General features: G+C 43.5%; 1 protein-coding gene across 1 annotated transcript in view; it reads left to right on the top strand.

Moving 5' to 3' along the window:
- Nucleotides 1–23,473, top strand: part of NCOR2 (nuclear receptor corepressor 2) — a 737,979-nt gene that overhangs the window by 692,055 nt on the left and 22,451 nt on the right. The window contains exons 39-44 of the mRNA XM_082255577.1: nt 371–514; nt 1,499–1,629; nt 4,370–4,554; nt 8,942–9,091; nt 11,777–11,922; nt 12,632–12,685. Of these exons, the coding sequence (XP_082111703.1) occupies nt 371–514; nt 1,499–1,629; nt 4,370–4,554; nt 8,942–9,091; nt 11,777–11,922; nt 12,632–12,685 (810 nt within the window). The remainder of the gene's footprint in view (nt 1–370; nt 515–1,498; nt 1,630–4,369; nt 4,555–8,941; nt 9,092–11,776; nt 11,923–12,631; nt 12,686–23,473) is intronic.

Genomic DNA, 23,473 nt, shown 5'->3' with positions numbered 1-23,473 from the left:
ACTGCTGACATTAATATTTTTCACAATTAATGACACTGCTACAGATCTGTCCTGCTTTTTTACAACTATTAGTATCAGAGAGTTACATGTGTACCTGTTAGCATTCTCCGTGAACCATGACCTAAAGAAAAGGTCTAGTCATACATAAGCCTTCTATATGCAGGCCTGTGCATTGGAGGCCCTTTGCCAGGAGCTCTTATGGTTTCTCTTATTCGTATTAAAGTTTAATCGAATTCTCTTTATGGATTCCAATGTTCAGAGGAATCTTGGCCATCAAAGTGAAAACATTTTGCACGGCTGCATTGTAGTGACAGTATTTAAAGGCAATATGGATTGTATTGAAATACTTAACCTGTGTGCATCTGATTAGGATATCCAGCTGGGTACAGCCCTGACAGGCATGATGCAGTTAGCCCACTGAATTCTCCTCGCATGCCTCATGAGAAGCAAGGCCGGGTTTCTGTGCAAGACCCTGACAACGCACGCTTGGAGCTTGAATCCCGACACAAACAAGGTGATTGAAACTATTGAATGTACACATACATTTAAAATATATAGTTCTGCTGGTGAAGTGGAGCTCTGGCCAAAACAATGTATTTTTTGGAGGTTTTGAATAGAGAATGTAGAAAGATCAGAACCCCTGACAGATTGGTAACCCCTTCATAGGGGTTCTTTATTTTCATCAAAGATGAAATCGGTTATTACCATTTTGTTAGGTTTTACAAAAGGAAAAAAAAAAGGAATAAGAACTGGTTCACATATCTACGATGACAGACATCACATGTGATTCGGAGCGCTCTGCTCAGCAAATCACATGCAATGTCTGTGAGATGCAAATTCAGCCATACAGATTGTATGGCTGAATTTGCATTGCATTCGGAAACACCACGCACAGGACCCTTTTTTGGGTCCGCACCAGAATCCGATTGCATTGGGTGTTCACATCTGTGCGATCCGATTTATGTCTGAACTGACAGTTCGTACTGCGATATGCAAACTGATCTGGGGATGTATTGAAACCCCTAGCGATTCGCATATGGCAGTGTGAACTGCCTGAGAGTTGAATGTGATGCGGGATTCGCAGGGTTGCCGCATCTCATATGTGTGAACCAGGATTAAAAGATTCTGTAGTGTACACACCCCTCCATCCTACCAGAAAGGGGTTCTTTACAATAACAGTGGGTCAAACTCTGAAATTACCTACAGGAGGTTGGAATGACATATTCAGTAAGGTGTTTTTTTTTTTTTTAATAAACTGTAGGATGATCTTTCAGCTCCTCAAATCTGATTACTACTAGGATAATATAGTAATTATTGATTTTGAGAAATAATCCTAGACAGCCTTGCAAGACCAGGAAGGATTTAAATATTCTGACATATTGTGTTGTTTGTTTTTTTTTTTCGGTTGGTTAAACTGGATGGACCAGATTAACTATGAAACCATGTAACTATCAGTGTAATTGTAAATATCTTATGCATCTTTTTTTTTTCCAAACAGTGTCTATGAAGCATGTATCAGAAGGACATCTGCGGCAGAAGACTGATGGCCAGCAGTCCCCTTGTCACACGTCACAGTCGGGATCTCATATGAAAAATCAACGTGTAGTCACCCTGGCTCAGCATATTAGTGTATGTGTTACCTTCTCATTGTTATCATGAGGAAAGTAAAGCAGGTCTACACCCGAGGTGCTCATAGGAAATGTAAACCATTCTGGCCATTTGTGCTGCAGTGAAAGTTCACAAAATCCCCTGTAGTTTGCAACTTTAAATGAAGCACCTGCTAAGCAGAGTGAGGTATTGCATGTTGACAGCCACCGCTGGCTTATTAAAGTGGTATTAAATCCAAGCTGTATTATTATGCAGCTTACTAGTTCTTAAACATGATGGCTGCATACATTTTTTATTATTTAAGCTTTCTTTCCTTTATTTTCACCTAGTTATCTGGCCAGTAAGTCTGTTGTTTTTCAACAGAAATAGCAGACCTGCAGATGTAGCAGTTACAGGGTTGAGGCCAAACTTACCACTAACGGGTGCTTACAATGATCAGCTTTTATTTATTTATTTATTAAAACCTTTATCCCAAAAGGAAACAAAATGTAGCTGTGTAACTGCATATAAAGTGGGAGCTGGAGTTTAGTTTCAATTTGTTACTGTATCTAAATCTGCTAGTACACATAACACCCCCCTCCCCCAAGATTAACAATGCTGCTGTCCACAGGTGCCACTGTGCTCCTTCATCCAGGAGTGGGGGTTCACTTTAACCACTTCTGGACTGGAAGGATTTGCCCCCTTAATGACCAGGCCATTTTTTTGTGATTCAGCACTGCATTATTTAAATGGACAATTGCACAGTCATGCGACACTGTATCTAAATGATATATTTTTTTCCCCCACAAATAGAGCTTTCTTTTGGTGGTATTTGATCACCTGTGCGATTTTTTTATTTTTTGCGCTATAAACAAAAAAAGAGCAACAATTCTGGAAAAAAAAAAAAAAAACAATATGTTTCACAATCTGCTGTATGACATTCCCCAAAAAGGAAAAAACTAAATTTTTCATCCTTTTAGGCCAATTTGTATTCTGCTACATATTTTTGGTAAAAAAAAAAAAAAAACCCCAATACGCGTATTTTGATTGTTTTGTGCAAAAGTTATCACGTTTACAAACTTGGGGAAAGATTTTTCATTTTTTTTTTTTTACTAGTAATGGTGGCAATCAGCGATTTTTAGTGGGATTGCGACATTGTGGCGGACAGATTGGACCCCTAACTGACATTTTTGACACTTTTGGGAGGACCAGTGACATTACTACAGTACAAGAGAAGGGGTAACACAGTTGTGATCAAAGGGTTAAGTGTGAGCCTAGGGGAGTGTTTTTTAACTGGGGGGGCGACTTGTGAAATGACCACAGAGACACCTGTGATTCTATATAGAAGGATCACAGGCGCTCTGTAATCATTTCAGAAAGAACAACGGTCAGCTATGTTCACAACAGCTGACCATCGTTCTCTCTCATCAGGGAGAGATCGCAGATGCCCGGCGGCAATTGCGGCCGCCGGCCTCGTGGATCGGCATCCCCGCTGCCTAGTGGGGGCGGGAGCCTCCAGCACCGCTCCCGCGAACTGACATACCCATACGTCGATTCGCGCAGCCGAGCCAGCCTGCCGCAGTATATATGCGGTGGGCAGTTGGCAAGCTGTTAATACAGGTGTGTTACTGACCAGATCACCAGGTAAAAACAGAGGGAAAAAAAAAGTGAATGAATATACTCCCCACATTGAATGATTGGTAATCTGCAATATATTAAATTTTTGGTTTTGGCTTTAGCATTTATAAATGTTAACCAAAATATAAGGTGCCGAGGGACCTATTCATTAGATCTCGAATTGGACCTACTCATTGACCTCATCTTGTAGTGGTCCAGTAATGCAGACTATTTTACCGCTTACAGTTTCTGTGATGGTCTGTCCTTACAAAGCAGCCTTTGAAATACAACACAAGTCCCAGTGGCAAATTGAGAATGACTTAGGCTGGCCATACACTATACAATTTTCTTATTCAATTTCCTTTAGATTTACCTTAAACTATGTAGTGCAAGGGCCTGCCTGATTGCATACAAATTGAAAGTTTGTAGGTTTGACCCTATATTACATGGTTTTGGTAAATCTAAAGGAAAGTTGCACAAGAAAATTGTATAGTGTATGGCCAGCCTTAGATACAAATAAAAATAAGGCGCTGTTATACAATTATAATAAAGTAATCAATTGCATCCTCCCCCCATTAGCATCTGCGTGCTAAATGAAAACAATTGTTGTACATAAGTTATAGTGCTCCGCACAACCTATTTAACATGTGCAATGAATATGCTAATATGACACCGTAAACCGCAATTATTAACCAACACAAGTGCCAGTGACCTCTATGACAAAGTCCTTGACATATATTCTGTGTATAAGTGTAATTAATAAACATATAAAAAAAATAGTAACAACACAAAAATCTATATCAGTGAGTCCACCATAAAATATGAATAAAAAAATTCACTGTATAAAGTGACAGTCCGCTAAAAATAGATGGTTACTATAACCATATATCCATATTCGTGCACTGTAGGTGCTTTCCGCCAAAGAAACCAAAGTGCTCCACCACGTGCAAAAGTACAATGCACTCACCAGAGCCCCCAGGTCCCATCTTATAAAAGATGTATCTTATTGTACCATTAATAAACTCTTCCGAGATGGTAGGTAATCCTCATGTAGGAGCTTCCTCTCCTCAGATTCTTGTTATCAATAGGTGTAAAAAAGAAATAACAAGATAATAGTGCATTATAAGCTAAACACTTTTTCTTTTTTTTTTTTTTTGTCATTCAGGAGGTTATTACGCAGGATTACACAAGGCACCATCCACAGCAGCTGCACCAACAAGTCTCAGCACCGTTGTATTATACCAGCTGCCCTGTGCTGGATCTAAGGCAGAACCCCACCGACAATGTCCTTCAACAACAAGAAGCAGCTCAGACTGCAAGGGCATCTCCAGGAAGCAGTGGAGATAAAAGGTGAGTGGATTCCATGGAGAGGAAAGCTGTAGGATACAAACAGTTAGCAGGAAAAAGTCTGTGTTTAGAACAGTCTGCTACTAAAATGGAGGTTTAATGTTTAGTCTAGCTGTAATGGTGTCACCTTTCTTTGCTGATGCACAAATCCGTGTTTACCAGCTGTATTGCTGTCTGGGGGTATTGTAATGAATACCCTGTTAAAGCTATAATAAATTCTTAAACGAAAAAAAAAAAATTAATTAAAAAAATTCTCCCTGCAAGGTAATTATGAAAGACTTACCTTGAAACAAAGCCTCCATCTGCACCTGGTCTTTCTTCTTCTGGGTTCATGGACTGCAACCGTTTGAATGGTCAAACGGTGATGACATCTCTTCCGTGCATGTGCGTGGGAGTCGCGACCATGGCACAGAGCTCTGAAGGAATGACACGGGTATGCCGTTCCTTCAGAGCGCGTGCGCCGGTGAGGTCACTGGCCGCCAACCAAGCAAAAAGCTCCTAAACCGTGCACGTTTGGAAGATTTTCATTTAACCTACAGGTAGAGCGGGTATAGAAAAGAATTACCCCGTTTAAAATCGCATTTTGTTGCTTTGCAGCCTTAAAAAAATTTGAAAACAGAATCACAGTGTTAGAAAAAGGATTACCCCCTTGTGTCAGTATTTTCTTGAACCACCTTTTGTGTTAATTACAGTCTTTAGTCTGTTGGGATATGTCTCTACTAACTTTGCACATCTACAGTAGACTGCGATATTTGCCCACTCTTCTTTTCAGAACTGCTCAAGTTCAGTTAAATGTAATGGTGACCATTTGTGGACTGCAGTCTTCAAGTCATTCTACAGATTTTCAATGGGGTTTAAGTCTGGGCTCTGACTAGTCCATGCAAGGATATTCCCCTACTTCTCCTTCAACCACTTTGTGGTTATTTTTGCTGTGTGCTTTGGGTCATTGTCATGTTGGAAGGCAAATCTTCCCATTAACAACTTTCTGGCAGTTTCCTCAAGAATTTGTTGGTATTTTGCCCCATCCATTATCCTTCTATCCTGATAAGTGCCCCAGTCCCTGCTGCAGAGAAACACCCTCATAACAGGATATTTGGATGATGAGCAGCTGTATTGGATTTCCGCCAGACATTTCATTTGGTGTTGAGGCTAAATAATTAAATTTTAGTCTCATCTGACCATAACAAGATTTTCAATTTGGCCTCAGAATCTTCAAGGTGCATTTTGGCAAAGTTCAGTTGTGACTGCATGTGGCCTTTCTTGAGGAGTGGCTTTTTTTCTTGCAACCCTCCCATACCAGCCACATTTGTGGAGAATTTGTGATATTGTTGTCATATGCACACAATGACCACTCTTTGTCATAAATTCTTGCAAATGCTTTACAGTTGCTGTAGGCCTCTTGGTAACCTCTCTGACCAGTTTCCTCCTGGCTCTTTCATCCAGTTTGGAGCAACATCCTGATCCAGGGATGGTCTGTGTTGTACCAAATACCTTCCACTTCTTCGTAATAGATTTCACTGTGCTTCTAGGCATTGATAAGGCCTTTGAAATGTTTTTGTATCCATCTCCTGACTTGTGCCTGTCCACAACTTGATCCCCGAGATAGGATGCACCAATTTATATAAAAAAAAAAAAAAAAAAGGCTATTAGCATTTTGCCGATAAAAAAAATGTTGCCAATAATGGCCGCTGAAAAATGCCGCAATTTTAACCGCAATTTCCATAGGTCATGTGACTCAAGAACCCTGTGTTGCATTTTTGATGCGTTTTTGCTGCATTTTCAACTTATTTCAATGAGGAGGTACATTACACCGCAACCGATCAGTGTAAAGACATACATAGAATTTTAATGCATTTTTTAAAAACTTTTCTTGTGCTTTCAAAAAAACTATATATATATGTATGTGTGTGTGTGTGTGTATATGTGTGTGTGTGTGTGTATATATATATATATAATCGGGGCTCGACACATCTCAGGCGCCAGAAATTGCTTGGGCTTTTGTCAGCCCATTCACAGAGGGTACCCAGCCACGCACAGCACAATCCCAGATCACAGAACAGGACCGAACTGGCCATAGGCGGGGCTACATGTCCGAGCATTCAGACAGAGAGCCGCTCAGGTTGGGCACTGGGATGTTTGCATTGGTGCCATCCACCGACAAGTCCAACAAGCTGCCATCAGCCCTATTGATCGTGCTCCTGCTCCCAGGCACCTGTACTGGGCAGAAGACGAGAGTCCAGCCAAACACAGCCCCAAATTCAATGTTGGCACGATAAGCCGCATTGGAAGGCAGACCCCAACATCAATGGGGATGACCCAATCGCCCCCCTCTGCACATCCAGAAGACCGGGGTCACCATCCACCGTGCGCAACACCCACGCGATCGCAAGACTGGCCAGAAGAAGTGAACCCACGCACCGGCCCGGCAAGAAGCAGCCTTCCCCCCACCAACCAGAGCTGCACAAGGACCAGACGGAGCTGACCAACTTCACGCCACAGTGGACAAGGAGATCCGTCGCAGAACCCCCCGGTAAGCAACCCTCCCAGCCAGGGGTATCACACCGGCACTGCTCTGACTGCTGGGGAGCATACCACATCAGAGCCTTTATGCTCACCATTTTGGCAGGAAGCTTTTCCAGCTACTGAAAATACCCAACACCCCCAGATTGTCCTCCTTTCAGTCCATGTGTCACCCAAGCATGGCCAGTTCTTGGAATCACCCTCATTAATGGGGCTACACAGAACCCCTTCACATCCCCTCCATCCATGGTATAACCCATATGTGGACCTATTTATCTCTGCAAGATGGGAGCTAAACTATATAGGGGGGGATAATAAGTCTATTGAGGATGAGGGCTGTGGTATGTAGGGGGTCATACTTCTATACAAGATATTTGAGGGGCCATAAGTCTATACAGAATGGGGGAGATGTGCTCAAGAGGGGGTCATAAGTCTCTGCAGAATGGAGGCTGTGGTATGTGGGGGGTGCTGTGATTTATATAGGTTGTCATCTATACAGAATAAGGGACTATGATATGTAGGAGGGTTAGAATAAGTGTGTGCAGGATGGGTGTGCTGTGGTATATAGGGGGTCATGTCTATACAGGATGGAGGTTGACGTACACAGGGGGGGGTCAAATATCTATACAGAATGGGAGATGTAATATATAGCGGGTCACGTGTGCAGTGCGCTATCTACCCTATTGTCATGGCATTGAGCTGGTCACCGTGGAAACTGGAGAGGATGTATTCATGGTATTTGAATCAGAGAAGGTGCGCTCTTGTATTGGCAGAGGGGAGTATTCTGTGTCGTGCATCTATAAAAGGTACACATTGGGGCTATATAAGAGAAGGGGTTTTGTTGAAAATAATGTTTTGTTGGTTTAAAAAAAAAAAAAAACTGACTCCTAACTAACTTTTTTAGCTGGTGCCTAGATTCAAAGCAAATTTGTCAAGCACTGATTATATATATATATATATATATATATATATATACCCACACACAAGTATACTGTCCATTTCAGTTTTCGTCCAAGTGCATCCTGAATTTTTGGTTTCATTTTCGGTCCAGAATTTCCATTACGGTTCTACCACTACCCAGAGATCTTGTAACAGTGCCTTGCCATTGATAGTTGATTGTTTGCTTCAGCTGCACTACCAGGGACTGAAATGCTCCAGGAAAGCTCTTTTCATGCTGAGCTAATCAAAATGACAACAGCTAATCACAGTTGAAAGTAAAAATGGCTTTGTGTGCCATTGAGAAGGCGATTAGCTACACCTAAATGAGTTTACAAGTCCTTTTTGGGAGGGGAGGATCCTTTTCCCAACTCATTGATTCTTTTTTTTTTTTCTTACATGTTGGGGTTATATCTTTCACTTGAATGTTATAAGTTGCACTGAGTAAATACAGCTGGATAAAACAAAAACTGTATCTACCTTCGTTTCCTGCTGCAAAGCAACAAAATGTGATTGTTTTAAAGGGGGGTAATTCCTTTTTATACCTACTGTAAGCTTTATTATAAGCTTACCTGTAGCTTAAAACCAAAATGCGGAGTATACTACCGCTTTAGGTGTAGTTTGAATGTTTTCAACTTTTAAATATGAAGTAGAAAATCTGAGGTACGTCCTCCTGCTGCTTTCAGGGTGGGATTTTGCTGCTAATCAGCTGTTTGAATTGGTTCAAGGCTACCACTTCTTGAAGTTACTCCACTCAACACAGTCTCGTGAACCCTATTGTCACACTGTGCAGGGCACTATTCAAACAGGGGATCAGGAGAATCCAAGTGAGCAGGCAATATACCAACAGGTTTTCCACTTTTTATTTGTAAGTGGAAAAGCTCTTTAAAACTCCTTTGAACAGTAGATGAACTTCAGCTTCGTTGATCCTTAGATCACCAGATCAAAACAAAGTTTCTGCACTGAGTGGATCAGAAGATGGTATCGACCCCATTTCTCCACCAGAGGGCATGGGACAGCCAGAGTATACTAGAAGTTCTGCATATCCAACTTTATATAGAGAGGGAGAGCAAACAGAACCAAGGTAACGCACTCCTCAAGCATGCCAGCCTTTTTTCCATCAGCATCCAGGCGCACTCTGCCCTCCAAATGCTTTTCCAGCTGCTTTTTGCTAAAAAAAATATTTTCTGCTAACTGCATACTGTTGAGCAGCAACTACTAATATGGGAGAAGTGGGTGGGTCTAATGTTGATGTACATCATCACATGTAATCAAATAGATGACTTGCTTTTAGTGAAATAAACAAAACACTAAATTTATATAATAATTCAACAATCTTGTCTTGCCTCAAACAAATATAATGCTTTATTTCAAAATTAAATAAACTTCTTTCTTTATTCCACGAGTTCCTAAAAGCAAAATTTCTATATATGTGACTTTCCTATGATTAGAATTCAAAATGTATGTCTGCATACTGACCTGACCATTTTCAGTGCATGCTGAGGGTATTCTGAATATAGAAATGTATGATAGTTTAACAGAACAATGGGTAGACTTAGGATGGAGATCTCACTTTTTTTTTTAACCCTATCTTACCATTTTCTGTGGTCTTCCTTTTTTACAATTGCAATTCAGTCCTGGTGGACTTTTCTGTACTCTCTCCTAACTTCTAAAAGGCTAGAAAAGTGCCACAAAATATTAATCTTTTTTTTTTTTTTTTTTATTCACTGAAGTAACGATAATATGAGTAAAACACTTGTAGACATTAGATGACAGAATGGCAGTGTTCTATTCTTACTTGGTTGGGTGACAGTCTAATGTCTATGAGCGTATTGCAATCACTATTATTTTCCCCCTGATAAGCCAGCACAAGTGATAATGTTCGTGCTTAGAGAAGTGCTGGCTGTTACAGATGCTGGACTGTGCCTGTATATCTAATCTTTTCAATATCCAGATTCCTGGTAATCCAGATTACAGATTAAGGTTCTAGTCCTGCCAAAAATGGATATTTCAGTCATGGGTGCACAGTGATAATCTTACCCAGTGGTCACCAATGTTTGGACCACTAAACTCACAATTGTGAATCTCGCGGATCACTAACATGAATTCTAAATGCCTTTTACACACAATGCTCCAGCTCTCTGCCTCCCTCCCCCTGGATCACACTGCTGCCTTATACACACAACACTCCAGCACTCTAAACCCCCCCCCCCCTCCCACCGCACTCTGTATGTATTACACTATTGCCTTACACAGACTTATCATTGGATCTCACCTCCTTATCCAGCCTCGTGCTCCCTCCCACAGTCTGTGATCTGCGCTGCCATTGGAAGTCCCCTCCTTCACCTCCCGCTCTCTGCACTTCTCCTGGTGCCTCCCTCTGAGTTCACAGGAGCTGGAACTACAGAGGAGGCATCCAGTATCAACTGTCAGCGCGCATTGAGAACAACAATGGAAACAGTGGGCGGCATACATCCGCCACAATGTTGATTTGCGGCAGAACCCCTACTGACCCCCAAACTTTTCTTGTGGACCATCAGTGATCCACGTACCACTGGTTGGCGACCACTGGTTTAAACTACCCCATGGTTTCTTCTCTGTTGGCAATGCCTTTGATGAGATCCCCCCATTTGATTAAATTAGGGAGAGTGAGATCTTCAAACTAGGATCCAGAAATTTCAAGAATATAATGGCTGTATGAAGCCTCCAAAAATAGCAAATTCTTATCTAATTTCCTGTTATTTCTGGAAAAAAAATATTTAAGGGAAATTACAGCAATGAAAATAAAAATGATATTAATATAAAAAATGGTTTACTGTTTATTGATGACAGAAGTCCTGCTAATAGGTATAACTACTTAAAGAGCTTGAGAGTTATAGGAAAATGTCCTATGCATCATCCTAGGCATCATCTTCCCTCCATATTGATAGAACAACAGGATATATATAGGATTATACCAGTGGTGAAGGAAAATGGTAATACCATTGATGGCAAGCAGTATAAGAAGTTGGGAGGATGTGGCCAAAGCATCATAATAATGTAGTGCAGCCTAATATTCCCTGTATATTTCAGTTCACGTCTGACATTTTAATAACTGCTTATTAGATAGTACCATTGTTTGGATTGCTGGGATTTGTAGTCCCACAAAGGCCTGCCACCTTGTAGAAGTATCAGGCTTTCCCTATTTTAGTAAATGAAAACCATCCACAAAGGACCCATGTGATTCCTTAGGTGGTACAGTGGCACAATGAACTCCCAGACTTTAGCTTTGTTTATTTATCTATTCTATTGTGTCATAGTTTCACCACTGATTTTATTACATACTAAATGCAGTCATTAGTATTTTTTTTTTTTTCATTCATATTCCATTTCCAGTCTAATTCCTGTATAAATTACTTTGACCTTTAAAAGGGCTATGGGTTTGATTAAAAAATATATATTGTGCCTTTAAGGGAGAATCTGGCAAGAATCCGACACCACAGTTATTGGAAACCACTTGGAGTTTCACTTGGAATTTCAATCCTATGCCTATGTTTTCCGTATGGTAAAATTAAATAAAGACGACTCCCTCATTATGGCTGTTGAAGGGGGCTGGAGCTGGGAACTCGGTTGCAAATTTCCCATAAAAAAAAAAAAAAAAAAAAGCAATTCTACCCAAAATTGAAATATCTGCTTTAAGGTAGACTGCCTATTCAAGTAGCCTGTAACTGCTAGAGACTTGTCCTTAGGTTTTGTAAAGGTCTATAATCTTACTTCTCTTTCTCCACAGAATGGGTTCGAAATCCCCAGGGAACAGCGCACATCCCCCGGCGTTCTTCAGTAAGCTGACTGAGAGCACCTCTCCTATGGTTAAATCCAAGAAACAAGAAATCATTAAAAAGCTTAGTACAGCCAACAGGAATGAGCCAGAGTATAGTAAGAGTTTCCACATTTGTTTTTTCACATGGAAGAAGTTTAGCTTTTTTTGGGGAGGGGGTGGTTTGAAAACTTGTTTGGGACAAGGTCAGAAGAGTTTGCTCCTTTACAAATCGACTGTCTTTTGAGATTTTACCCAGTAGCTTGTCAGGGCACAGCATGTCACAGAGAAGGTTCTGTTATCTCTAAGGTGTATTTTAACTGCTAAAATGTATTTTGTTCAGTTTACCTGGTAGCTGAACTGCAGGCAATGCTTTGCCATCACTGTGGGACAATATATTACCACCACATCATCTTATTCAGCACTGTGAAGTGTCTACAGCACCAGCAAATCTGATGTTGATAGGCAGAGCTCTGCTGTTTGATCTATGGAACTAAAGGTTCATCTGATATGCTTGCTAGGCTCAATTCCTGTGGGACTGTTTTCTGGCAGGGAACGAAAAAAATCATTCAGATGAAATGAAAATGATTAAACAAAGCAAGTTCTAAACTGGATTCACTGATAATGTGATTTTCTGTAGTTAAAAGATGGAAAAAAAGTTTCTTGGATAAACAGAAGGCATGATTTTTTTTTTCTCCGCTCTGGATAATTGTTGGGTTTTATTTACTGAACCCCAGTGTTGGATTTTTACTTGATGTTTTACAAATGATACAAAGGTTTTATAGTTTACTGTAATTTAGATTTGTGTTTTCTTAATTGATTTTTCAGACATTGGGCAACCGGGAACAGAAATATTTAACATGCCAGCAATTACGGGATCAGGTAGCACTTTTTTTTTTTAAATATTTTCTAGCTGCAGTTACTTACCAATCATACTTTCAGAAATGTTTAGATCCGATTGTGGAATTTGTGTCCAATTCAACTGTTAAAGCAGCTCTTCAGTCATTTTTTCATCTTTCCATCTATTAAATCTTCTGCACTTGTTTTAACTTTGGATAGTAAAATCTTCCGTTCATTGATAGACACAGCTCCTGATTCTTCTTAACCATTGGTTATATTGCCCCCTACAGAAGTAGGACACTAGGCAGGATAAAGCTTGACTACGCCTATGTGCAGTCCCAAGCACTCAATTTTTTTTCTGCCTAGTCTGCAGCAAGGACGTAGTTCCTTGTTGGGATCTCTGGTCCTGGCGTTTTTTTTTTTAATTGATTTTTTCCTCTTTGTTATTTTGTTCCTGTGAGAATCTACATTTAATTGCTGGGCTGGGCATCGGACTGGATAATCTAGATCCAGAGGGTCCTCCAGTCTGGCCAGCGAGCACGTGCAGACCGCAGCTCCATGATAGGCCAGCAGCGACATAGCCCCACTGGACAGGGGCTGGCCTGCAAGTTAAACGTCTCGCAAGTTTGCATACGACCTGGCCTCGGCCTGAGTCGCAGTGTTTCTCCTGGTTGACAGCACCCACATTACGATGGAGTGGTGGTCTGTCCAGAGCAGTGTCCACCCTGTTCCTGGTATGGTAAGTAGCTGTCCCCCCTCTACCCCTGGAGGGTTTTGGGGTGGATGTGGACCCCTCCCTGGGACGGTGGGACCCCCAGGTTCCCCTCCTTCCCCACAGCCCCTCTAAGATTTTGGTCACTGTGGGTCTTTCGCCCCCCTATAGCCGAGGTTAAGAGCTGGCTGTTGCCAAATGATCTCAAGGGGGGTTGGTTGGATTTGCTGCTGACCGGGTTTTTCCTGGTGTGCAACGGGGAGATTGAGCAGGGTTCCCTGTCACCCTGGTGGTTGGTGACTAGGGCAGGGATGTCCTCTGGGCTCCCTGCGGTGGTTACGCACCTCAATCGTCTGGAATCAGCCAGAAATTAAGGCGGAAACTACGTGAGGCGGCCCCTTTGAGAGTGGCTGAAGCCACTGCCTCCTGTTTGGGCATCCGCCCTCCCTTCCGCTGCCCATGGGTGTTCGGCTCCACAAAAATTTAGGCCGCGGCCTACTAGGCCATGCAGCCGAGTCAGGCGCCTCCGTTGGGGGGCGGCCCCAGTGCGTTTAGATGAATTCCTCACTCTTCGTTTGGGCATCTGCCGGGCTTGGATCCGTGCACTTGCAGCTGGGCCTCCACATAAATTTAGGCCGTGGCCTGCTAGGCCATGTGGTCAGCCTGGCGCCTCCCTTGGAAGGGATGGTGTTCTGGGGGCACTTCATTTTTTAATGACAGCCTTGCCTGCCACCATTATTGTGTGGGGCACCTGCCCCTTTTAGCGCTGTGGGACCATCCGGGTACCCTACCTGCGCATTCACGTCACAGCGGGTGGCCCCCTTTTAAGGGGCTATTTCCTATTATGCCCTCTATGGAGGGCTTGAAGGGCGAACCCCTTTTTCTCTGTCGCTCATTGACAGACATAGTCTTCTTGATTCACAAGAACTGGGTTATGTTGTCTCCGCAGGAGTAGGACTAGGCAGAAAGAAAAAACGTTCTGGCTCCACCCTAGGGGCAGTCCCAGAGGGTATATCCTCCCTCTCTCTGCTACAAGGCATCAGTTTTTTTCTGTCTAGTCAGGAGTAAGGACCTAAGTTCCTTGCTGGGATCTCTGGTCCTGGCAAGATTTTTTTTTTAGAAAAAATATTTTTTAGGTAGTTTTTACTCCAGTGTTTTTTCCTGTGAGATCTTGAAGCAAGTACGCCGGACTGGGCTACACTAGTGGTCACCCCAGCCGGCCTACGAGCGCGCGCAGACCATTGCATTGCGCTTGGTCGGCCGCGACACATTCAAGTAAGTATGCGGGGCCGGGCGACGGGCTGGATGTTGAGATCCAGTGGTCACCCCGGTTTCTGCCTACGAGCGCGTGCATACCAGAGCTCCGCGCTGGGTCGGCCGCGACGGAGTCCCATTGGAGGGACTGGCCTTGCGAGTTAAAAGTCTCGCTTGGACGCCAGGAACCAGAGAGTCGAGGCGTCCGGAGTGGTCCACAACCCCCCACCCCGGTGGAGAGGGTATTGTGAAGAGAGGGTGCCTGTCGGTTCGGTATGGTGAGTAAACGTTCCCTTTTTTCCTCGTTATGAGGCAGTATGAATTATGGGCCCCTCCATACATGGTCAGTATCTGTCTGACACTAAAAGTCCCCCTTGTAAATACAGCATGTGTTTGGTGGGAAGTGGACTTGGTTTAAGAGCTAACACTCTACCCAGCAGACTGTAGTATTACAGCAGACATAGGAGGTATAATCCTACCTTAATTGTAGTGTACCTCCTGCAGATCGATAAACCGCCATTTAGCAGAGATGCAGGTGGATGTGCTGGGAAGAACGATTTCGGCAGTCCGCCGCCATTTTGCCGTAGACCGGGTGCATGTATGTCCTCAGGTCACGCCGACCGCCATGTTTTTGGGAGTCTATTGTCTCCTGTATGGGGGCGGCCATGTTTGATGAGCCCAGCTACCTCGTGGAGAGCTGGGAACGCCGGAAGGTTTACACAGGGGGCGGAGCCACGTCCTTCTACCCGGGAAAACTAACACAGCTCTTTCCAGTCTGTAAAAGACAGACGCTGACTGCAGTTGGTTGGAAACTTCTCTGCATCGGGTGGTGAGCCTTGAGGGTCCCTCTCTCTCTCTGTGGCTTAGTGCGTCATGGGCCTTTCGCCATCAGGCGTCAGTGGTCCAGGTGTGCAAGGCGGCTACCTGGTCGTCGGTGCATACCTTTACAAAACATTATAAAGTTGATGTAATGGCATCGTCTGATGCCTCGTTTGGCCGCAAGGTTTTGCAGGCTGCCATTTGAGGAGACCAGTGGTCTACCTCGAGGGTTTTTTTCCATTGGAATTTTTATTTTGAGTCTCATTCTTTGTTTATAATGAGCCTTTAAAACTTCTAGTTTGGCACCGGTTGGGCCTTCTAGATTGGATTTTGATTTCTGTCAATCCCACCCCTCATTTGTGGCACTGCTTCTGGATGTCCCAGTTCTTGTGAATCAAGAAGACTACGTCTGTCAATGAGAAAATCGGATTTTTGTAAGATCTTACCGTAAAATCCTTTTCTCTTAGCTCATTGACAGACGTAGTACCCGCCCCTCTATCATTGAGTTGGGTTGGGTTAAATTCTCTGTTGCTGCTTTGTGACAGAACTGATGCCTTGTAGCAGAGAGAGGGAGGATATACCCTCTGGGACTGCCCCTAGGGTGGAGCCAGAACGTTTTTTCTTTCTGCCTAGTCCTACTCCTGCGGAGACAACATAACCCAGTTCTTGTGAATCAAGAAGACTACGTCTGTCAATGAGCTAAGAGAAAAGGATTTTACGGTAAGATCTTACAAAAATCCGATTTTTTTTTGCGGGGTCCAGTAGGTGGTTCATTCGTGGAACCTTGGTCGGTGTCCCCTTTGCGGGATCGCAGTTGGCGGCCTTTCCTGATTATGTTTTCCAGGTGAGCTTAGTATATATCGACCCTAATGGGTCTGCGTCCATGCACCCTTAGTGCTCAGATAGTGAGTATGATTCCTCTGCTCCTCTAGCCGTGCAATAAAAGGTGCTGGTGGATGCACTTTTTGTGTCAGTGCGTGATGCTTTAAAAATGGAGGTTGTGGCTTATGCTGTGTTGAAGGCGCCGGTCTCTTTTGGCACCCACAGGCCCTCCAAAGCGGCAAGAGTGTTCTCTTTTCCACTTGCTTTGACAAGATTAGTGGGGTTGTCCAAAACTCAGTGGTTACTAAGCAATTTTTGCTTGCAGTGTCCTTATGAGTATTAACTGCGTTAAAGGTGGACAGTCCCACCTGTAGTGGACTTGTCGGTTTCCGGGTTATATAAAGCTACCTTCATTCTGGTTGAGGAGTCCCCAGCCTTTAAATATCCAGCTGATAGGAGGGCGGAGGCTCTGGCCCGCCATATGTTCGCTATGGCTAGTTCGGCACTTAGACCGGTATTTACTATTGCCCTGGTGTCCTTATAGGGGATTGCCTGTTTGGAGCTTCCTTGGATGACATCGTTAAGGGTCTCACAGGGGGGAAGAGTACTTTTCTTCCACAGGCTACTAAGGGCAAGGAGACCCATCATAGACATGGGCCATTCTCCTCGGGTCATAAGAGGTTTTCTCGTCCCTCAGGGTCTCAAGACAAGGGATCAAAAAAGCCAGGGCCTCCATCAGAGGTTCCAAGAGGACCTGGTCTGGCAAGCCACGACCAGGCTTTTCCAGACCTGCGGACAAGGCTGCCGCTACATGAAGGGGCACCTGCAACCGTATCTGGGGGGGGGGGTGTCTTCGCTGGTTTCCGGATCCAAGGATCTCCCTGGTAAAGGGCACGTGGGGCCACAAAGTTATTCGGTCAGGCTACGAGATCAAGTTCAGTCTTATCCTCTGGAAAGGTTCTTCCCTTCCAACCTGCACTTGTCCCCAGATCACCCACGGGGTTTCTTTGGGGTAGTGCAAGACTTGTTACTTCAAAATGTGATGGTTTCCGATTCGGAACGTTTTCAAGGGTTTTTACTCATTTTATAGTCCCCAGGAAGGAAGACAAGGTACATCGAATTCCGGACCTCAAGGCGCTAAACTGCTTGTGCGAGTACAGAAGTTCCGCAAGGAGTCCATTCACATGGTAGTGGCGTCCCTATGTAAGGGGGATTTCTTCTTGCTTCTATCGACACCAGGGCGCCTACCTGCACATTCTAATATGTGCCAGTCACCAACGCTTCCTCAGTTTTTCCGTGGATGAGGAGCATTATCGGTTTGTGGCCTGGACCTTTGGTCTCGCCTCAGGTCTTCACAAAAGTGTTGGCCCCGTTGCTGGCATTGTCTGGGTTAGCGGGGGATCGTGGTACTGGGCTACCTGGACGATCTTCTTCTGTGAGCAGAGTCTCCGACTGCCCTGATGGACAACTGGAGATTGCTCTGTGAACTCTGAGGGAGTTTGGTTGGGTTCTGAACCTTCAGGAGTCTGCTTTGGTTCTGTCCACAAAAACTTGACTATCCGGTTCTGACTCTGGACTCTGCCTCAGCCAGAGTGTTTCTTCCTCTAGAAAAACTCCAGACATTCCAGGTGGCAATTCAGTCTCTGTTGTTCAGCAGACGGTCTTCCCTCCGGGCTTGCATGCGGGTGCTGGGCCTTATGGTGTCCATCCTCGAGGTGGTCTGTTTGCAGAGTTCCTATACAAGATCTCTGCTAAAGAGATCCTGGTGAAATGGAACAAGGATCCTGGCTTTGACAGCTTGGCTTTTGAACGCCAGGTGCTGAAGGGTGGAGGTTTGTCTGAGTCAGTGATTCCTACGCTGTTGAAATCTAGGAAATCTACTTCTAATACGATCTACCATCGTACATGGAAGACGTACTTTGTGGGGTGTGAGTCTCTTGGGATTCATCCTCGCTCCTTCTTGGTGGATCAAATCTTAACCTTCCTTCCACCTGGGGGTTTAACAGAAATTGGTACCATCAAGGGCCAGGTATCGGTTTTGGCGGCCTTTTTCCAAGGTATTTTTGCCTTATACTCCTTGGTGCGTTCCCGTTGCCGCCCTGGGATCAGAATGTGGTGCTTTCAGCTTACAGAAACCTCCATTTAAAAATATTCGGAAGGTTTCCCTGCTCGCGCTACCCCAGAAGGTGGCCTTTTTTGGTAACTATTACCTCTGCCCACAGGGTGTCACATTATCCAATCGTTAACCTTATGGTGATTCACAAATTAAGGTGGTGCTTCGCCCCTGTCTGTCATTCCTTCCTAAGGTGGTCTCTGACTGTCATTTGAATGAAGACATTGTGTTGCCTTCCCTGTGTCCCAGGCTAAACATCCAAAGGAAATTGCCTTGCATGCCTTGGATGTGGTCCGGGCAAATAGATAGTCTGACTTCCTTCTAAGACTCTGTAGCTGCCAGGTATACCCTATTTGTTCTCACAGACAGACCTCACAAAGGGTTGTCTGCTTCTTCTGCGACCATTTCCAGATGGATCAGACAGATGGTGGTTCAGGCCTATTACATCAGGGGTCAGGTTCCTTCTTACCCTGTCAAGGAGCACTCTATTAGGGCGCTTGGTGTCTCCTGGGCTTTCCGTCATCAAGCGTCGGTGACGCAGGTTTGCAAGGTGGCCACCTGGTCATCGGTGCACACTTTTACAAAATTTCTGTAAAGTGGATGTGTTGGCATCTGCTGATGCTTCTTTTGGCCGCAAGGTTTGCTGGCTGATGTTTAGAGGACTTGGTCCTCTTTGAGGTTGTTTTGTTTTTTTCAGGTGAGCTCCAGTTGTTTATGGTTGAGCTCCATGTTTCCTGGTTGGCTATGGTTAGCCTTGGGAATTTTTTTCTACTTTTTTCCCACTCCTCATGTTAAACACTGCTTTGGGATGTCCCAATGGTTAAGAAAAATCAGGAGCTGTGTCCGTCAATTAATGAAAGTAAAATCCATTTCTCTGATGTTCATTGACGAACACAGCACCCACCCTTCTGTGGAGTTGGCTTTCTTCGGACACTGCTTGTAACAAAACTCAATGCCTATAGTTGAGAGTGGATGTATACCCCCTGGGACTGCCCATAGGCATAGTCAAGCTTTTTCCTGCCTAGTGTCCTATATAAAAAATGGTTAAGAAGAATCAGGTGCTGTGTCCATCAATAAACATCAGAGAAATTGATTTTACAGTAAGTCAAAAATCCCATTTCTTCTGCCAGTAAATACCTTTATTCTTTCTTGTCTGGTAATTAGCCTAGGCTAATGACATCATGCAAAGCTCTCTCTCTTACTTTCGTGAAAGTTTTCCAGCAAGGGAGGGAGGGATGAGCCATAGGAGGGCCAATGAGTACTGCAGGGCTGGAGGAGGCTGGATGAGTGCAGAGATCCACGAGTATTCATCAAGAAAGGAGAAATGCGCAGGCAAGCATTGATGTGAGTGTGTTTGTCTGTATACAGTGGATATATAAAGTCTACACACCCCTGTTAAAATGTCAGGTTTCTGTGATGTAAAAAAATGAGACAAAGATAAATAATTTTAGAACTCAATTGAAAAACAAACTGAAATATTTTAATTGGGGGATGGGGGAAGTCAAAATTAAAAAACTAAAATAATCTGGTTGCATAACTGCACACACTCTTATTACTTGGGGTGTAGCTGTGTTCAGAATTAAGCAATAACATTCAAACTCAAGTTAAATAAGAGTCAGTACAAACCTGCCATAATTTAAAACGTCTGATTAACCCCAAATAAACTTCAGCTGTTCTAGTAGGTCTTTCCTGACTTTTTCTTAGTCACATCCTACAGCAAAAGCTATGGTTCGCAGAGAGCTTACAAAGCGCCAGAGGGATCTCATTGCTAAAAGGTAACAGTCAGGAGAAGGGTACAAAAGAATTTCCAAGGCATTAGAAATACCATGGAACACAGTGAAGACAGTCATCAAGTGGATAAAATATGACACAACAGTGACATTACCAAGAACTGGACGTCCCTCCAAAATTTATGAAAAGACGAGAAGAAAACTGGTCAGGGAGGCTGCCAAGAGGCCTACAGCAACACTTAAAGAGCTGCAGGAATATCTGGCAAGTACTGGCTGTGTGGTACATGTGACAAGAATCTCCAGTATTCTTCATATGTCTGGGCTATGGGGTAGAGTGGCAAGACAGAAACCTTTTCTTTCGAAGAAAAATATCCAAGCCCGGCTAAATATGGCAAAAACACATCTGAAGTCTCCCAAAAGCATGTGGGTAAATGTGGTATGGTTTGATGAAACCAAGCTTGAACTTTATGGTTATAATTCCGAAAGATATGTTTGACGCAAACAACACTGCACATCACTAAAAGAACACCATACCCACAGTGAAGCATGGTGGTGGCAGCATCATGCTTTGGGGCTGTTTTTCTTCAGCTGGAACAGGGACCTTAGTCAAGGTAGAGGTAGTATGAACAGTTCCAAATACCAATCAATATTGGCTCAAATTCCTCAGGGTCCTGCCATAAAGCTGAACATGAAGAGGAACATCATCTTTCAGCATGACAACAGCCCAATGCATACATCCAAATCAACAAAGGAATGGCTTCACCAGAAGAAGATTAACATTTTGGAATGGCCAAGCCAGAGCCCAGACCTGAATCTGATTGAAAATCTGTAGGGTGATCTGAAGTAGGGCTGAAACTAACGATTATTTTCATAACCGATTAGTTGGCCGATTATTGTATCGATTAATCAGATAATAACCCTAAAAAAAGTGTGGTTTATAATTTAGTTATATAAAGTTTTTTTAAAAAAAAGCAATTTATTCAAAAATAGCTATATGCAGTGGTAAATCTAAATAACCAACTATATGGTTATGGAGCCAAATCTCTAATCCCCTCTGAGAATAACAGACAGAAGAGATATACTGTATATACTGGTAGAGGTTGAATCTGGAAAATATCATCATACTCGTAGTGGTTGTATCTGGATCATATCATCATACTCCGAGACCAAATTTTTTATTTAACCACTGCTGGACCGGAAGGATTTTCCCCCTTAATGACCTGGCCATTTTTGCGTTTCGGCACTGCGTTACTTTAACTGACAATTGCACCGCCCTGAGATGCTGTACCCAAATAAAATTGATGTCCTTTTTTTCCCCACAAATAGAGCTTTCTTTTGGTGGTATTTGGTCACCGCTGCGATTTAATTATTTTTTGAACTATAAACAAAAATAGAGCTACAATTCTGAAAATAAAACAATTACTTTCTGCCATATAACATTCTCAATAAAAAAAAAATGTCATCATTTTAGGCCAATTTTTATTCTTCTACATATTTTTGGTTAAAAAAATCCCAATAAGTGTATATTGATTGATTGGTTTGTTATTACGTCAACAAACTAGGGGAAAGATTTATGTCATTTTTATTTTTTTACCAGTAATGGTGGCGATCTGCGATTTTTAGCGGAATTGCGACATTGCGGCGGACAGATCGGACACCGAACTGACATTTTTGACACTTTTGGGGGGACCAGTTATATTACTACAGTAAGCATTGCTAAAACTATGCACTGTTACTGTAATAATGACAATGGCAGGGAAGGGGTTAACACCAGGGCGATCAAAGGGTTAAATGTGTCCCTAGGGGGTGCTTTCTAACTGTGTGGGGGTTGTATTTACTTAATGAACACAGAGACCTGTGTTCCTAAATAAGAGGAGCACAGGATCCCTGTGTTCATAACTGACAGAACAACGGTCTGCCGTGTTTGAAACGGCAGACCGCCGTTCTTTCTCCACAGGGAGTGATCACGCGTGCCCGGCGGCAATTGCGGCGCCGGACCTGCAAATTGCCTTCCCCTGTGGCGAATGGTTGACAACTATTTTCATAATCGATAAGTTGTTTTGGCCCTAGTCTGAAAAGGGCTGTGCACAGGAGATGCCCTCGCAATTTAACAGATTTGGGCAAATATTGACAAGTCAAGATGTGCCATGCTAATAGACTTAACAAAGTATCAGTTTAAGGGTGTGCACACTTATGCAACCATATTATTTTAGTTTTTTGTTTTTACTTCCCTCCACCTTTAAAGATTTCAGTTTGTTATTCAACTGAATTGTACGGTTTATAGGTCACATTAAAGGTGAAAAAAGTTCTCTATGTATTTACCTTTGTCTCCTTTTTTTTACATCACAGAAACCTGACATTTTACCAGTGGTGTGTAGACTTTTTATATCCATTTTATATGTGTGTGTGTGTGTGTGTGTGGATGGATAAATGGATGGATGGAGCAACCTTGTTAGGTAGGTACTAGGTAAAGCATGTATTGCTTCTGCTGCGTATCAGGGGAGCCTGATCTATTAGGTTGCCTGTCACATGTTTCCAGGTGGGATTCACTGGGTCTGAGGGAGTGTCCCCACTGCATCCAATGAGAGATCTTGATGGACAGTGGAGGAAACATTGCCAGTGACACATCATGTTTTATGGCAGTCCCAGTGGGAGGGCATTCCTGCAATGCATCCTGGCATTGATCATAAATACTGAGGGGACATGTGACAGGGCATCTTTGGCGAGAAGCAGAGTCCCAGGAGGAGGTGGACAGCTGTCTCTCCTCCTGCAGTGTGTGAGGAAGGTGGTCTTATGCGGTCGGCCTAGTGAACCAGGTGGGGAGCTGAGCTGCTGAGGATCCGGTGTAACTGACGGTGGAGCTGCTGGCAGAGTCTTTTGAGAAAAAGAGTGTCCATGAGTACTGAGGGACCTGCCAAAGGGTCTGGCCCAGGAAGGGGGACCACTCCAGTGAAATCAGGGGATCAAGGAGCTAGCTCATACGGAGAGTATTACAGTAAAGGGGGTGCCATGTAGAAAGGCCTGAAGAAAAGGAACAAAAGGGGGTGCCAGGAAGGGCCCTGAAGAGTGTTCTGCAGTTCAGTACAGCTTATCTAAAGCGGTTCATTTATTACTACTTCATCGTTATTGACAAGGTGAAGCAGCGGGCTTGCCGCACTCAAGTACAGTTAAACGTCCCAGCAAATTGTGCATAGTTTATTCAAGCTGGAGTATCCCACTCATTCCCTTCTCCTATCCAAGTTTTCAATAAAACCACAAAAACCAAAACCCCTAAACTGTTTCTTGCCTGAGCCTGGCACTTTGAAGTCGCTGAACTATTGTACTGTTGCTATGGGTAACCCAGGGGAACCCGTCACCAGCAGCTCCCAAGGGAGTAGTGC

This window comes from Pelophylax lessonae, assembly GCF_965119305.1.
Source record: "Pelophylax lessonae genome assembly, chromosome: 1".
In the NCBI taxonomy this organism is placed as follows: domain Eukaryota; kingdom Metazoa; phylum Chordata; class Amphibia; order Anura; family Ranidae; genus Pelophylax; species Pelophylax lessonae.
The sequence above is the reverse complement of the archived record's forward strand: the minus strand, read 5'-3'. Positions and strand labels throughout refer to the sequence as shown.